We start from the raw sequence: 16,628 nt of genomic DNA, 5'->3' as shown, positions 1-16,628 counted from the left end.
GCAGATCACGAGGTCAGGAGATCGAGACCACGGTGAAACCCCGTCTCTACTAAAAATACAAAAAATTAGCCGGGCGTGGTGGCGGGCGCCTGTAGTCCCAGCTACTTGGAGAGGCTGAGGCAGGAGAATGGCATGAACCCGGGAGGCGGAGCTTGCAGTGAGCCGAGATTGTGCCACTGCACTCCAGCCTGGGTGACAGAGCAAGACTCCGTCTCAAAAAAAAAAAAAAAAAAAAAAAAAAAAAGAAGCCAAAGGACATAATATCTAAATGTGATGAGAGAATCCTGATTAAATTCTAGCTCTAAAAAAAGTATCAAAGACATTTTTGGGAGAACTGAGTAAATTTAAATACGGACCAGATAAAGGATGCCATAGAATTTTTACTAATTTTCTTATTTGAACAATGGTACTGTATTAGCAGAACATCTTTATTCTTAGAAAATGCGTGCTGGAGTTTTCCTTTCAAAGGGCTCAGCCAAAGAAAACATACAAGTGTGTGTTACAGAGTGGTGTGTACACATCTACAGAGACAGCAGTGCTGCAATACAACAACATGCGAACCTAGGTGAAGGGGAAGTGGGCGTGTCTGTTACAGACAGGTGTGTATGTGTGTGTAAAGAGAGACAGCAGTGCTGCAATACAACAACAGGCGAACCTAGGTGAAGGGGAAGTGGGCGTGTCTGTTACAGACAGGTGTGTAAAGAGAGACAGCAGTGCTGCAATACAACAACAGGCGAACCTAGGTGAAGGGTTAGTGGGCGTGGGTTTCAGAGAGAGATGTGTACACATGTGTAAAGAGACAGCAGTGCTACAATACAACAGGCGAACCTAGGTGAAGGGTTTGTGGGTACACTGTACTACTCTGTTGGTTTTTATGTAGGCTTGAAACTTTTCTAAGCAAAAAGCTTAAGAAGGCACTGCAGGCGCAGGAATGAGACCGTCTTGCTCCTCCCATCCTCTAGGCCTCTGACTGCCCTTCCAGTGAATTCTCATGAGGAACAGCAGGGCAGTCATGCGGCCCCTCTGCCCCGCCCTGCACAGTGTTGCCAGGTGGCGGGCCCAGGTCCAGCCAGGGCTTTGCTGTGGGGCCCCTCTGCATCTGGTGGACGTCAGGGAGCACCACATCCAAGCTAACATGTGTGTGAAGCAGCGCTCCCCGAGCTGCAGCATCTTCCTCACCAATGAGCTGGCCTGCAGCGGGGTCAGGCCCATGTGGTGAGCTCATGGGGGCCCAGCTCAGCACCTGCTGCACCCTGATGCAGCAACAACACAGTGCTGTGTTCAGCCACTGACTGCCAGGAGGTCTGTATTACTGTGGCTACTGCTGACAGAGCTGGCAGAATAAACACTGACCTGATGTCAGGATGGAGCAGTATAATGTGTGTGATGCCCCAGAATAGACCCAGCCTGCCATAAAGATCTCTACGCATGGTCGTGACTGCTGCCTGCTGCTGTTCCAGCCTCAGAGTCAAGGAATTAGTTTTCCAATCTCAAGCTTCTTTTTAAAAACGTTGTCCTGGCCAGACGCGATGGCTCACACCTATAATCCCAGCACTTTGGTAGGCCGAGGGAGGCGGATCACCTGAGGTTAGGAGTTCAAGACCAGCCCAACCAACATGGTGAAACCCCACCTCTACTAAAAATACAAAAATCAACCAGGCGTGGTGGCGGGCGCCTGTAATGCCAGCTACTAGGGAGGTTGAGGCAAGAGAATCGCTTGAACCTGGGAGGCAGAGGTTGCAGTGAGCCAAGATCATGCCACTGCACTCCAGCCTGGGTGACAGAAAGAGACTCTGTCTATTAAACAAACAAACAAACAAAAAGTCCTATTTTCCTTTCCAACATCTTACTAACATTTTGAACATTAAATCTAAAACTTAGTAACTAACGTTAAACATATAAAACAGATTTTCATATTTGGAGTTCATTTATAAACCTTTCAATGCACGCTGCTTATCCAGACGTCGGAGTGGACGGCAGCACTGGTGGGAGGTAGGGGGGGTATGGAGGAGCGAGGAGCGGCCGGGAAGATCCCACAGGCATGGCTGGCAGGAGACTTGCCAGTGGACCACAATGGGGCGTGATGGGGGAAAGGGGAGCAGAGATTAAAAGAGAAGAACCAGGGAACACTCTAGGTAGACAGCCCCCATGACTGGGCAGATGGTCTCATCATTGACTGAGCAGGGCCAGACTGGGGGAAGGAGGCGGTCGCGGAAAGAACTGAAAAGTTCTGTTAAGACCTTACATGGCTGAGTGCGGTGGCTCACGCCTGTAATCCCAGCACTTTGGGAGGCTGAGGTGGGCGGATCACGAGGTCAGGAGATCGAGACCATCCTGGCTATCACGGTGAAACCTCATCTCTACTAAAAATACAAAAAATTAGCCAGACGTGGTGGCGGGCGCCTGTAGTCCGAGCTACTCGGGAGGCTGAGGCAGGAGAGTGGTGTGAACCCGGGAGATGGAGCTTGTGGTGAGCCGAGATAGCGCCACTGCAGTCTGGCCTGGGCAAAAGAGCGAGACTCTGCCTCTCTTACGCTTGAGTTGCTGGAGAGAAACCCAAGCAGAGAAGGACACACTGGATTGAGGGTCTATGTCTGTGTTTGCGCGTCTATGTGTGTACCTTCTCCCAGAATATACCACGCAGACACATGTAATAACAAAAACTAGATGGAAAAGATCCAGGAGACGCCCCGTGGGTAGCGGTAACAGCTCCTGCGGCTCCCATGGTGGCATGGCCAGCTCCAGTGCTCAGCTACAGGCCCTGTGGGTAGCAGTAACAGCTCCCATGGCTCCTATGGTGGCGTGGTCGGCCCCTGTGCTCAGCTACAGGCTCTGGCAGCCCTGCTCTTCTCCACCCACTCCCCCATTCTGTCTGCATTAAACTTGAGAGAACATCGGAGGGTGCCTTCTCTTAATCTCCTAGATCCTTTGAAATAGCCAAAATGGAGCTAAATGTTTAGAAAAAGAATAGCAGAATTTGAAAGGTAGTCGTTTTTTTGAAAGATAGTAGAGTTGGAAATACTGAAAATTAAGGCTAGAATTAAGTTTTCATGTCAACCCACAGAACTTTTTCATGACTAAAGACAGACATCTAAACTACCGCAACTCACTCCGTGTGTCCCTGGAAAACATTCACCGAGTGGATGGAGGGGTCCCTGAAATCCCAGAGACGGAAAGTCGTGTCGCGGGAGGAGGTCACCACGAGCCGCTGGGTGGGGTGTGTGCAGCAGTGCGTCAACTCCTGGTCGTGCCCTGTAACCAAGATGGCAAAACACAAGGTCATCATCTGAGGAGCACACTGAGAGAGAAGCTTTTCAACAGCACAAGAACCCAAGAAGCCGTCTCTCTGAGAATGTGAACCTGACCTAATGGAATCACTCAGCAGCATGTGGGTCACAGTGGGGCAGGTTTTCCCTCAGAAGCTAAAGTCCTTTCAGCCGTCCATGTCAAAGGAACAGAAAACCAAACAGGTGCACAACCCATTTTCTCACCCTAACAGTTAGAAGGTCAGGCAAATTAACAGGTTGAATGTGAGAACCACTTAAATCTTCATTCTTTGCTTAGAATATCTTCTAATGATACAACGCTATGGGTCTTCAGTCAAATACAATCTTTAATGCTCATGCAGGAAATGCACTTAGAGACAGATTCGCAGAAGCAACTTCAGTAGGCAGAATCCCAAGATGGCCCCAAGCCGCCCCCACCCGTTACATGCCTAACACCCTTCCCTTCAGTTAGGGCAGAGCCTGTAAATAGGATGAGATTATCTTTCTGGTAATTATGATACATTATAAGGCAAAAAGGATTTTGCAGATGTAATTAAGGTCCCTAAATGAGTTGACTTTGAGTTCATCAAAGGGAAGATTGTCCTGGGTGGTCTGGCGTAGCCCTTAAAAAGAATCCCAGAAGTTGGAGAGTTCAGAACAGGGGAGCTCCAGCTGCAGAGGAAAGCGGCTGCTGTGTGGGAAAGGCATGCCCTGTGCAGGGACCCCGGGGCCAGGCACAGCCTCTGCATGCCCAGAAGAGCCCCTGCTGGCAGCTGGCAAGAAGACAGGGCCTCAAACTCCAGCTGCAGGAAGGAGCTCCTCCAACGACCAGCAGACTTGGAAGAGGACCACAGCCTCGGGGAGGTCCTGACCAGGCAGCACCCTCACTTAGGTCTTTGAGGCCCCAGGGAGAAGAGCAGCTACCACAGGCCCAGAATTCCTGACCTGGGAAACCATGAGGCCGTCAATTCCTGTTGTTTTAAGACACTAAAATTGTGAAAATTTGTTACAGAGCAATGGAAAACTAATACAACTACCATATGTCCAATATCTAGATACTACATGCTACAATTTAAAGCCCCTGAAGATGGCCAGGCGCGGTGGCTCACGCTTGTAATCCCAGCACTTTGGGAGGCCGAGGTGGGTGGATCACGAGGTCAGGAGATCGAGACTACGGTGAAACCCCGTCTCTACTGAAAATACAAAAAATTAGCCGGGCGTGGTGGCGGGCGCCTGTGGTCCCAGCTACTCGGAGAGGCTGAGGCAGGAGAATGGCGTGAACCCAGGGGGCGGAGCTTGCAGTGAGCCGAGATTGCGCCACTGCACTCCAGCCTGGGCGACAGATCGAGACTCCGTCTCAAAAAAATAATAATAAATAAATAAAAATTAAAAAATAAAACCCCTGAAGATAAAATACATTTAGCTACCAACAGTTCTATTATTAATAGAAAGAATCTCCAAAAATTACCACAGAAGAGCCAAGAGGACAGAGACTTATTCTGGTCAAGAAGTAATTGGCAAGGTCAGACATAACCCATGGACATAAACTAACATGCACAGCCAGGAGGCGGCGGACTCAGAGAACCCAGGCACCTGTCAGAGAGTGAACGAGCTCGGACGTCTCCACGTCATACAGGTTTGCCGTCCGGTCCCAGGAGGCAGTCACGGCCTGCTTCCCCCCAACCAGCCAGTCGGCGGCGATGACCACGCCCTGGTGGCTCTTGAGGGATGTCAGTGGCACGCGGATGGTGGGGCAGTCACTGGACACGTCCCCATCGAGGTCGGGCTCGTCCTTGTCAGAGCACTCTACTTCATCTTCCCCAGATATCTGCTGCCAAAGGGAAGGCCAAAAAAGAAAGATATTTCCTGGAAATCTTGAGTTTCTTCTGACATAGCTACAAAATAGATGGTTCTCATTAATCTCTTGAGGACATATCCATCATGATAGCCACCACTAGGAGCCTAGTGCTGGTCACTGTGATGAGTATGTCCTCCTCTGACCCATAACTGCTGCCCATGAACACCCATCAATTCTACGACCATCTCGTACAGAAAAAAAGTGGAATCCACAACATCAGCAACTGAACTACCGTTTATTTCCATGCATCAACAGAATGGCAAATAAAATGATTTTCAACATTTAAGTTTTCATCAGTTATTAGTAGAAATGCAATCTAAAACTAACCAAATACAAACAAAAATCAGTAATTTATCACATTACAAAAAAGCATTTTCATTCTCAAGAGGCTATTTAAAATATACTTAGAATTCTATTGCTATAGTCATGAGACTATTTTCCTTTGTAACATCAAGCCCCCTGTCAAAGGCCAAGGCTAAAACAAACACATTACAGCCAGATCTGTAAGAAAATCTGTATATGCATCCAACAAATATTTATCAGGGGCTGACAGAGTGCCAGTCCCCACCCCCAGCCCAGGTGCTGCTTACACAGTGCAGAAGAGGCCAGACGGCTTCTGACATGCACACATGCAAAACTATGCTCAATCTAGCAGGTAGGAACTCTGGAGTGAAGACCCCTGGTAAAGCCCCTGCCCTCAGAGAATTTATGTTCTAGCAAAAGAGAGAGACCACACACACGTTAGTATGGGAAGGTATGTCATATGCACACAAGTACTAGTACTGGAACTGATAAAGTTTGGAAATTTGTCCCAGCTCAAATCTCATGCTGAACTGGAATCCCCTGTGTTGGTGGCAGGGCCTGGTGGGGGTGTCTGGCTCACGGGGAAGGATTCCTCATAGCCTGGTGCTGACCTCACAATAGTGGGTGAGCTCTCAGGAGATCTGGCTGTTTGGATGTGGGGCACCCCCCGCCCCCGCCTTGCTCCTGCTTCCATCACATGAGGCCTTCTCCCGCTTCGCCTTCTGCTGTGAATGAAAGCTCCAAGCTCCCTGAAGCCTCCCCAGAAGACAAGCAGATGCTGGTGCCACGCTTCTTGTACAGCCTGTAGAATCAGCCAATTAAACCTCTTTTCTTTATAAATTACCCGGTCTCAAGTATTTTTTATAGCAATGCAAGAATGGCCTAACACAGGAACGTCATGAGCACGTACACATTACTAGGGAATGCACATCACAGGGACGCACAGCAGCCCGGGATCACATATCACAGGGACACACAGCAGCACGGGAACGCATGTCACAGGGACGCACAGCAGCATGGGATTACATGTCACACGGACTCACAGCAGCATGGGAACGCACGTCACATGGACGCACAGCAGCACCAGATCACACGTCACAGGGACGCACAGCAGCACGGGAACACATCACATGGACACACAGCCGCACGGGACCACGTCACATGGACGCACAGCAGCACGGGAACACGCCACAGGGACGCACACCACCACGGGAACGCACGTCACATGGACGCACAGCGGCACGGGAACACGCCACAGGGACGCACAACACCACGGGAACGCACGTCACAGGGACGCACAACAGCCCGGGTTCCCACGTCACAGGGATGCACAGCAGCAAGGGGACGCACGTCACAGGGACGCACAGCAGCACGGGAACATGTCACAGGGACGCACAGCAGCACGGGAACATGTCACAGGGACGCACAGCAGCACGGGAACATGTCACAGGGACGCACAGCAGCACGGGAACACACGTCACAGGGACGCACGGCAGCACGTCACAGGGACGCACAGGGATGCACGGCAGCACGGGAACGCACGTCACAGGGACGCACGGCAGCACGGGAACGCACGTCACATGGATGCAGAGCAGTACGGGAACACACGTCAACATGGAGACACAGAGAAGGTGGTAGTAAATTCTATGAAGTAAAATAAAACAGGACAAGGGGCAGCTGGACGGGGGCTGTTTTACATAGAATTACTGAGGAGGGACTCTCTGATGAGGTCGCACTTGAGTCAGATGTGAGGAAAGGAAGGGTTAAGTAAGGCTTGCCCGGGCTGAGGAACAACATTCCCGCCATGTGCGGAACGGCTACGGGAGGCAAAGTCAGAGGAGGCATCGGGAACAGCTCCTGTAATCCCGGGAGACTGGAAAGGACACCAGGTTTTATTTCGTGTGATGCAAAATCACCAGATGGCTGTGGGCGGGATGTGATGCCCGGTGTGTGCTGTGTGAACAAACTGCGGAGGGAACGGTGGAAGGGGCTGCTACCGGCAGAACTGTGGACCCAAATTCCTGTGCTGAAGTCCTCACCACGGGACCTCAGAATGTGGCTGTTCGGAGAAAGGGGCTTTAAAGAGGTGATTAAGGTAAAATGAGACCAGGAGAGTGGATCCTATTCCAATAGGACTGACGTCCTTGTAAGAACAGATGAGGACATAGACACTCCCAGAGGGATGAAGGACCCAGGAGAAAACGAGATCTATGAGCCATGGAAAGAGGCCTCAGGAGGAACCAGCCCTGCTCACACCCTCATCTCGGGCTTCCAGCCTCCAGGACTGTGGGAACGCGGATCTGTTGTTTAGAAGTCACCCCACCTGTGGCACTTTGTTATGGCAGCCCCAGAAAACAACGGGGGAGACGGACAGGAGATGAGAGAAGTGCTGGTGAGAGAGGGCGGCCTGGAGCAGGTTGGAAAGAAAGAACTGAAGCGCCCTCTACTGCAGGAGTGGCTGACAGGGTGATTTCCACAGGCAGTAAGAGAACAATACAGGCGTTCAGACAGTGGAAAGGTGTTTGGTCTAAAGCACTGGGTGACAGACAGGGACGTTTCCTGAGACGGGTGGCACAAGGAAAGGAACACCAAGAGACAGCAAGTTCAGGGTGGCACGCACAGCTCAGTCGGGACGGGGGGCCCGAGGCTCACAAGGCTGGCAGAGGCCCCCAGACAGGTTGCAGCAGAGGGGTATTCGGGATGTCACCTTGAAGGCAGGGGGTGACGGGTAACAGCACTGCACGAGGCTGGGAAAACGGCTCTGGAGGGAGCACAGCAAAGAGCCAGGAGCAGCCACGGGGTAAACCCCTCAAAGAAGAAAAAGAAGGCTGACGAAGTTAAATGAGTAACTCTAACCTAACTCACATGTGACAGTCATTCTGTTGGTCTAAATCTTGTTTCCACTACGCCACCCAAACGCTTCCTTATCAACACTGTGGATGTCAAGCAAAACTCACAGATGCAAATTTTAAAACACAAGACGTTTGCCCAAAAGCTGTAATGATTCAAGATGAACACAGACTTTAACAGATTAGAGTTTGTGTTAAAATTTAAAATTAGAACTGCTAAGCAAATCAGAGTCAACACTGGCCGGCAAAAGCTTCATAAAACAAAACTGCTTTCCACCTAAGGAGCCTTATTTCATCCAGTAGTGCTGGAAGGAGCCTCCCACGCCGTTTCTGCAGGGATCTGGCCATCCACAGGCTGCACTGCCTCCTCTTTATTAGGGAGGGCCCAACACAACCGTGTGTGCAGTGCTCCCAGGACAGCTCAAGTCACAGCACATCACAGAGGTTCGTCTTTAACTCAGACCCCCCAACACTAGCCCCAAATCTTGAGGTGGCAGCTATCAATATGAGAAGTGCACTCACCCAACACAAGCAAAGTAGTGAAGAAGAAAATAAAATTAAGTGTACATTCTAAGTAAACTATTAGGTGTTTTTAATATAAGTACTGTACATGAATCTGCCCTCTGACAAAATTGGTGTTTTCCTTATTTTATTTGGAAAACAATCCATACATTAACTCCTTTGAATTTCCTGAGCATCAATGCTCACCCTCCTCACCTCTCCACCACACCCACCATTAGCACACATTTTGAATTTCCTGAGCATCAATGCTCACCCTCCTCACCTCTCCATCACACCCATCATTAGTGCACATTTTGAGTTTCCTAAGCATCAATGCTCACCCTCCTCACCTCTCCACCACGCCCACCATCAGAGCACATTTTGAATTTCCTCACCATCAATGTTCACCCTCCTCACCTCTCCACCACACCCACCATCAGTGCACATTTCACTTGTTTCATCACTAAATGTGCATGTAGTGGACAGTGTTATGTGCTACATAATAGTCTGGCAATTCCACAAAGAGAACAAAACTGTGTTAATATATAATACATGCAGTTAAAAATGAAGTATTATAACCTCTATTAGGACTAAAGAAAACTCATTTATCACTGGAATTTATTAACTGCTTAACTATCTCCACACAGAACAGTGTTTAGAATGTTCACAAAGCAGAAAACTGAAGGAATATTCCAAGACGAAAATATCAAAACTAGATTACTCTCATCCTTGCAACAATCACAGCCCAATACAAACTGAAACTTCTAGATGTGTACGTCATTTACACCGTCTGCCTGGCACTGTTCCCACCTGTTCAGGCACTGAACAGGGAGGGCTGAGCATGTGGGAAGATCATGCCACTAACGTTTATCCTGTCATTGAAACTAGGGAGATAACTGCACTCAGAGAAACATTCAGGCCTCTTTGTGATCATAAACATAGGGCACTGGGCTACCGCAGAGAGCACAAGGCAAACAGTAAGTGAAGAATTCTATGAATTTATGGTATAAATACATGAATTCATTCTCTCAATACACATCTTTTGTTACCTACGTTTAAATTTGAACCACATAAAATTGATGTCATACAGGCCATTAGCTGATGTGATGATACAAGTCCATGAAAGATACCAGATGTCTAATATTAAACAGATGAAACAGTAAGAAACAGGATCCAAACAAAAAGAGAGTGGATGGTAAACGTTTATTGTCTGTAGAAAGGAAGGCTGGAGCAGATGCATGCATACAGAGGTGAAGGGGCATCTTTCTAGGCACTGTCTCAGTCAACGCAGGCTGCCAAAACACAAGACTATAGGCCGAAAGGTTTCAACAACAGAAATTAGTTATTTTCCAGTTCTGGAGACTCTTAGTCCATGACCAAGGTGTCAACCAGTGCAGCTTCTGGTGAGTCCCCTCTTCCGGTGTGTGGCACCGCCATCCTGCCGTGTGCCCACAGGGGCTCTTCTATTAATATTAGCACAGAGAGGCTGGGCACAGTGGCTCACACCTGTAATCCCAGCACTTTGAGAGGCCAAGGAGGGCGGATCACAAGGTCAAGAGATCGAGACCATCTGGCCAACATGGTGAAACACCGTCTCTACTAAAACTACAAAAATTAGCTGGGTGTGGTGGCAGGCACCTGTAGTCTCAGCTACTCGGGAGGCTGAGGCAGGAGAATCCCTTGAACCCGGGAGGCGGAGGTTGCAGTGAGCCAAGATCACGCCACTGCACTCCAGCCTGGGCGACAGAGCGAGACTCCATCTCTCCATCTCAAAAAAAAAAAAAAAAGACAGATGGGGAGAGGGGGAGATAGAGAGCGTGCACGCACAAGGGCAGCCATAAGGGTGAGCTGTCTGGTGTCTCTTCTGACAAGGACACACTCATGCTATGGGATCAGGGCATCCTCTCCACTACCTCATTTTGCTTTAACCACTTCCTTAGAGGCCCCATCTCCAAATACAGCCACACTGGGGGTCAGGGCTTCAACACAGATTTCTGGGGGATGGAGACATTCAGTTGAGAACATCCTGTCCCTGGCCTCCCCCAAATTCATGTCCTTCTTACATGGCAAATACAGTCATCCCATCCCAACAGCCCCAGAAGTCTTATTCCAGCATCAGTGCTAGGGTATGAAGTCCCGAGTCTCAACAAAACGTCACCTGAATCAGGACTGGGTGGGACTCAGGGTGCGATTTGCCCACCCTGAAGCTGAGCTCCCCTCCAGCCGTAAACCATGGAACCCAAACAAGTTACGTGTTCCCAAAATACAACAGTAGGGCAGGCACGGGACAGATGCTCTCTTTCCAAAAGAGAGAAAGAGGCAACAGGGAAAGGGTGGCGGGGCCCAAGCAAGTCCAAAACCCCGCCAAGGCAAACTCCACAAGCTCTTCAGGCTCCAGAGAGCCCCTCTTAGTCTGGATGCACCACCCTCCAGGCATGCTGGGGCAGGGGCGTCACCCCCTTGGCTCAGCCTGGCAACCCCATCCCCACAGCACTGGACCATGGCAACCTGGCCCTGAAACCAAGGAGGCTCCCACACTTCGAAACCAAGGAAGAAACAGGCCCTCGTCCTGGGACTGCAGTGAGAGCTGCAGCCCTGCCAACCTCAGAATCACCTTCAGGGGCATTCTTCCCTCATCTTGAAGGGTGGTAAAGGTTCTCGCCCAGGCAGCTCTGGTTTCCGTGCTGTGGAATCCCAGCAGTCTGATGCCTTCCTTCATTCTGTCCCCACCGTGTACCCTCTGGTTCAAGCTGGCGGGGTCTCTGGGTGTAATCCCATCTCCAGTCCTGGATCCTGCTGTGGTGGGTGCTTAAAGCCGTGGCTCCCACCCACACTCACCTCCCTGCAAACTGACTGTTCAGACAAACCCTGCATGTTTTCTTCAGAACCAGCTTTCTCTTTTTTTTGTAACAGGCATAGGCTGGGAATTTCCCGACTCTTACAAGTTCTCGTCCCCTTTCCCTTAACAACTCTTTCGGAGTGTCCCCATCCTTTCACACTTCATTATAAGCGAGGAGAGCAGCCGGGCTGCACCTTTAACATTTCATTCACAAGCTCAGCTCAGCCAAGTCCTCAGCCATTTTGTCATGAGGATCACTTTCTTCTGGTTCCCCGTAACCTGTCCCTTGCCTCCTCTAAGCCTCAGCAGAAGGGCCTTCAACATCCACTTTTCCACAACATTCTGTCTTGATACCTGCATTCTCTGAGACACTAGAAGCTTTCTCTCCAGCTCTCCCCTTTCCTCTCTGAGCCTTCACCCAAGTCACCTTCAGTGTCCATATTTCTACCAACAAGCTCTTCACAGCTATCGAGGCTTTCTCCAGCAGGTACCTGAAAACGCCTGCAGCATCTACCCATTCCCAGTCCCAAAGCCATGTCCACATTTTCAGGCATTTCTTAAGCAGCCCCCCACTTTGTGGTACTAAAATCTGTCTTAGTTTGCTCTGGCTGCCATAACAAAATACCACAGACTGCGTGATTTATAAAAAACAGAAATTTATTTTCTCACAGTTCTGGAGGCTGGAAGTCCAAGAGCAAGCCAATTCAGGTTCTGGTGTGGGCTCATCCTTACGGACGGCCGCCCTCTGGCTCTGCCCTTACATGACACAGAGAGTGACAGAGAGATTGAGAACACAGGTGAGCTCTCCACTGTCTCCTCTTATGAGGAGACCTCACGCAACCTCACTGAACCTTAACTACTTCCTTAGAGGCCCAATCTCCAAATTCAACCATACCGGGGGTGAGGTCTTCAACACTGAACTTGGGGGGACACAAACATTCTGTCCATGACAGATATTATAAATGGATTCTCAGATTCGCAGACATCAGCATCCTACACACTCGCAGGTAAGGAAAGGTGCTTACACTAGTGTCAGCAACAGGCTGGGGTGTCGGCAGCTGCACCGCGTATCTCCAGATATGAGCAGTCTGATCTCCAGAAGCTGAAGAGAGAAATCGGGGAAAATTACCCAAGGCACAGACCATGGTAAAATGCGCTCTTCACCGCCACTACGGCTAAGCAGCAGCAGTCAGACCTTTCCGACTTAGTGACCACTTAGTGAGATGAATGTACTTTTTACTTAAATAACTCTTTTCTGAGACTGCACAATGCTATTGAGAATAGAGTACATGTCCAAAATTGAGGAAATAATGATTACTTATAAAACTATTTCACCTTTCATTTTAGCATAGAAAGTCCTGGAAGTTCAGAGAAAATGTACAAATAGTAGATTTTCCTCTCCATCTATCTAACCTAAGAAACCCTATCGTAACAGAACTTAGAGCTGCAATCAACTCTGAGATGTTCGGGAAAGTGACATTCACTCCATCCAGTCAACACAGAGGCCCTTTCAATGCGCCAGGCACCTATCAGCACTACTCATGTGTGCGGCTCCCGTCCTCCTCTGTTTTCAGCAGCCAGTTTGCGAGGAAACGCTTTGACTGAGGATTGGAAAGACAAAAGGACAGCACTGCGGGGCATAGAACAGGCCTCGGACACCAGCACGGCCACGTCTCACCCACACACGGGCAGGCTGGCTTCCACCTTCTCTTCACTGCCACCCAACTTCCCTAAAGGAGCTGCTCTGAGATGATGCAGTATGTTTTATGCAAATGAATGTACTGCCCGGACTTGCAACTCCTCAAATCAACATCATGCCCAGTCCCAGTCTAACTCTCCCCTCTCCATGCTCGTTACCTCACGTTTCCCAGCGTAACTCTCCCCTCTCCATGCCTGTTACCTCACATTTCCATCTAACTCTCCCCTCTCCGTGCCTGTTACCTCACGTTTCCCAGTCTAACTCTCCCCTCTCCATGCCCATTACCTCACGTTTCCCAGTCTAACCCTCCCCTCTCCATGCCCATTACCTCACGTTTCCCAGTCTAACCCTCCCCTCTCCATGCCCATTACCTCACGTTTCCCAGTCTAACTCTCCCCTCTCCATGCCCATTACCTCACGTTTCCCAGTCTAACCCTCCCCTCTCCATGCCCATTACCTCACGTTTCCCAGTCTAACCCTCCCCTCTCCATGCCCATTACCTCACGTTTCCCAGTCTAACTCTCCCCTCTCCATGCCCATTACCTTCTGTTTCCAAGTCTAACTCTCCCCTCTCCATGCCCATTACCTTCTGTTTCCAAGTCTAACTCTCCTCTCTCCATGCCCATTACCTCACATTTCCCAGTCTAACTCTCCCCTCTCCACGCCCATTACCTCATGTTTCCCAGTCTAACTCTCCCCTCTCCATGCCCATTACCTCCTGTTTCCAAGTCTAACTCTCCTCTCTCCATGCTCATTACCTCACGTTTCCCAGTGTAACTCTCCTCTCTATCCCCATTACCTCACGTTTCCTAGTCTAACTCTCCCCTCTCTATGCTCATCACCTCATGTTTCCAAGTCTTCATCAGTTCCTGGATGTGTCTGGTTCCACCCTCTTTTCCAGCCGTTTGGTTTGAATCCGGACACATCTAATTGCCACCAGTCTCCTTGCCCTCTTTCCAATCATCCCACAAACCGCCAACTTCGTAAGGTGTAAACTCCTTGTCTGCTTTAGCCTTCATACACATATGAAGGTGAAAGTCAGCTATGTGGTCTGGGCCTGCTCAAAATGACTCTCAGTCTAACCCTCACACCACATTTCTCTCTCACACAGAAACTCCAACCAAACCACGACTCGCTGCATCCCACACACTGGAAGAACTTGTCGCTGGGGCTCCTTCTTAAACAACTCCACCTGCATGAAGCGGCCAGTCATCTCAACCTCGGTGTTCTATTCCTGGGTCAGCACAATTTGGCCCATAGGCGAAACCCAGGCAGCCGCCTACTTTTGTGAATAAGTGCACACAGCCATGTCCACTCATCAGTGCACTGTCTGCTGCTTTTATGCTGCAATAGCAGAACTCAGTACTGGCGACAGAGCCTGAATGTCCCGCAAAGATGAAAATATTCACTGCTTATTCCTTTACGGAAAAATCATAAGGACCTCTGGTCTACTGAAAGCCTACACACATCCTTCAAGATCATCACCAATGTCCCTGGGCTATCATGGGGATCTGTGGGAGTCTGACAATCTCACAGGAAAAGTTCTCAGTACTGTAAGGCTACCCTCCAAAAGCAACCAAGGAAGGCACGTTTTTAAAACTACTCTGAAATTATGGCAAATCCAAGCTACCACGGGTTAGGTAAATTACCCAGAAAGAAGTAAAAATGCTGACATTGGCAACTTGCCGTGTCTCTGTGCTACTTTTCTCATTTCTCCGTACCAGATCCGTACAATCTAAGGGAACAGAATGGTAACCACAGGGCCTTGAGGAGCTCCGTCTACAGGAACCACGGGGGGAACAACAAACATGCTGATGCTGTACGGAAAGGCTTCGAGAAGACCGTGAAGCCATCTTCATCTCACGATAAATCCAACTGCTTATCCACTACTGTCTCTAGAAAGTACTGCTCAATGTATTTTCCTTTATCCATTTCTCATTTAATTCATAAAATGTCTACTAAAGATTAACTTTCATAAAAGCCATGGATTATTCTGCTATGATAAGAAAGGAATATTTATAGTTGTTTTAAGACTATCTAACATTTTGTTCAATGAAGAAAAAAATCAACATACCAGTGAGAGCCAACTGCTCTGAGGGATGAAATTTGATAGAATTTACTGCAAAATAAAAATATGATAAAAACAGGTTTAAAGTGACAAAAACATGTTATCAACATTTATTAGCTATAGCGTGTATTTCAAAGTCAACATTAAAAGAACTATGAGTTCAATATTAGATCCTCCACTCAGTTAAATTACAAATAAATGTGTGAATTAGAACAGAGGCACAATAAAAACAACTAAGCTATGAACCACCAAATCGCTACAGTTTAGGACCCCAGGAAAAGGATATTCATCATCTAGTTCTTTTTATAGACAAAGATGTCATTTTTAGCTAAAAATAAATCAGGATTAAAAAAAGAAAACATAATTATGACAACAGGTGAAGACAAATTATAGTGTGGTAGACACAATTTATTACCATAAGCCCCACCCCACCCCCCTTCCTTCCCAGCCTAAGGACCCCAATCTGTTCTGTGACTAGTAGAGACCCCAGGACCCCAGAGAGTATAACCTCTGCCAGCCTCAGAAAATGAATCAGGACTGGGCTGCGCAGGCTATGACGTCCTCCCACTCTCCTTACAAAAGGGGTATCTGACAGACGTCTTTTTTTTTTTTTTTTTTGTGAGATAGGGTCTCACTCTGGTTGCCTAGGCTGGAGTGCAATGGCACGATCTCAGCTCACTACAACTTTGACCTTCAAGACTCAGGTGATCCTCCCACCTTAGCCTCCCAAGTAGCTGGGACCACAAGAATGTACCACCACACCTGACTAGTTTGGGGTTTCTTTGTATTTTTAGTAGAGACAGGGTCTTGCCATTTTTAGTAAAGACAGGGTCGGGCCGGGCGCAGTGGCTCACGCCTATAATACCAGCACTTTGGGAGGCCGAGGTGGGCGGATCACGAGGTCAGGAGATCAAGACCACGGTGAAACCCCGTCTCTACTAAAAATACAAAAAATTAGCTGGGCGCTGTGGCAGGCACCTGTAGTCCCAGCTACTCAGGAGGCTGAGGCAGGAGAATGGCGTGAACCCGGGGGGCGGAGCTTGCAGTGAGCCGAGATCATGTCACTGCACTCCAGCCTGGGCAACAGAGCTGAGACACCATCTCAAAAAAAAAAAAGACAGGGTCTTTTGCATTTTTAGTAGAGACAGGGTCTTGCCATGTTGCCCAGGCTGGTCTCAAACTCCTGCCCACCTCAGCCTCCCAAAGTGCTGGGATTACAGGTGTGAGCCACCACACCTGGCCAGA

The 16,628-nt window shown here is 49.0% G+C and overlaps 1 protein-coding gene across 24 annotated transcripts in view; it reads right to left on the bottom strand.

The window, feature by feature from the left end:
* WDR37 (WD repeat domain 37) overlaps nt 1-16,628 on the bottom strand; it is a 143,480-nt gene that overhangs the window by 79,417 nt on the left and 47,435 nt on the right. For 20 of the 24 annotated variants that reach the window (XM_063609991.1, XM_063609992.1, XM_063610003.1 and 17 more), the window contains 4 exons: nt 15,390-15,434; nt 12,642-12,718; nt 4,860-5,097; nt 3,111-3,252 (listed from right to left, as the gene is read on the bottom strand). In XM_063609991.1, the coding sequence (XP_063466061.1) occupies nt 3,111-3,252; nt 4,860-5,097; nt 12,642-12,718; nt 15,390-15,434 (502 nt within the window). The remainder of the gene's footprint in view (nt 1-3,110; nt 3,253-4,859; nt 5,098-12,641; nt 12,719-15,389; nt 15,435-16,628) is intronic. The other 4 variants (XM_063610006.1, XM_055296354.2, XM_063610007.1 and 1 more) reach the window with 1 other exon arrangement.

The sequence above is a fragment of the Symphalangus syndactylus genome, chromosome 10, assembly GCF_028878055.3.
Source record: "Symphalangus syndactylus isolate Jambi chromosome 10, NHGRI_mSymSyn1-v2.1_pri, whole genome shotgun sequence".
Lineage (NCBI taxonomy): Eukaryota > Metazoa > Chordata > Mammalia > Primates > Hylobatidae > Symphalangus > Symphalangus syndactylus.
Note: the sequence above shows the minus strand (reverse complement) of the source record. Positions and strands in the feature narration are given on the sequence as shown.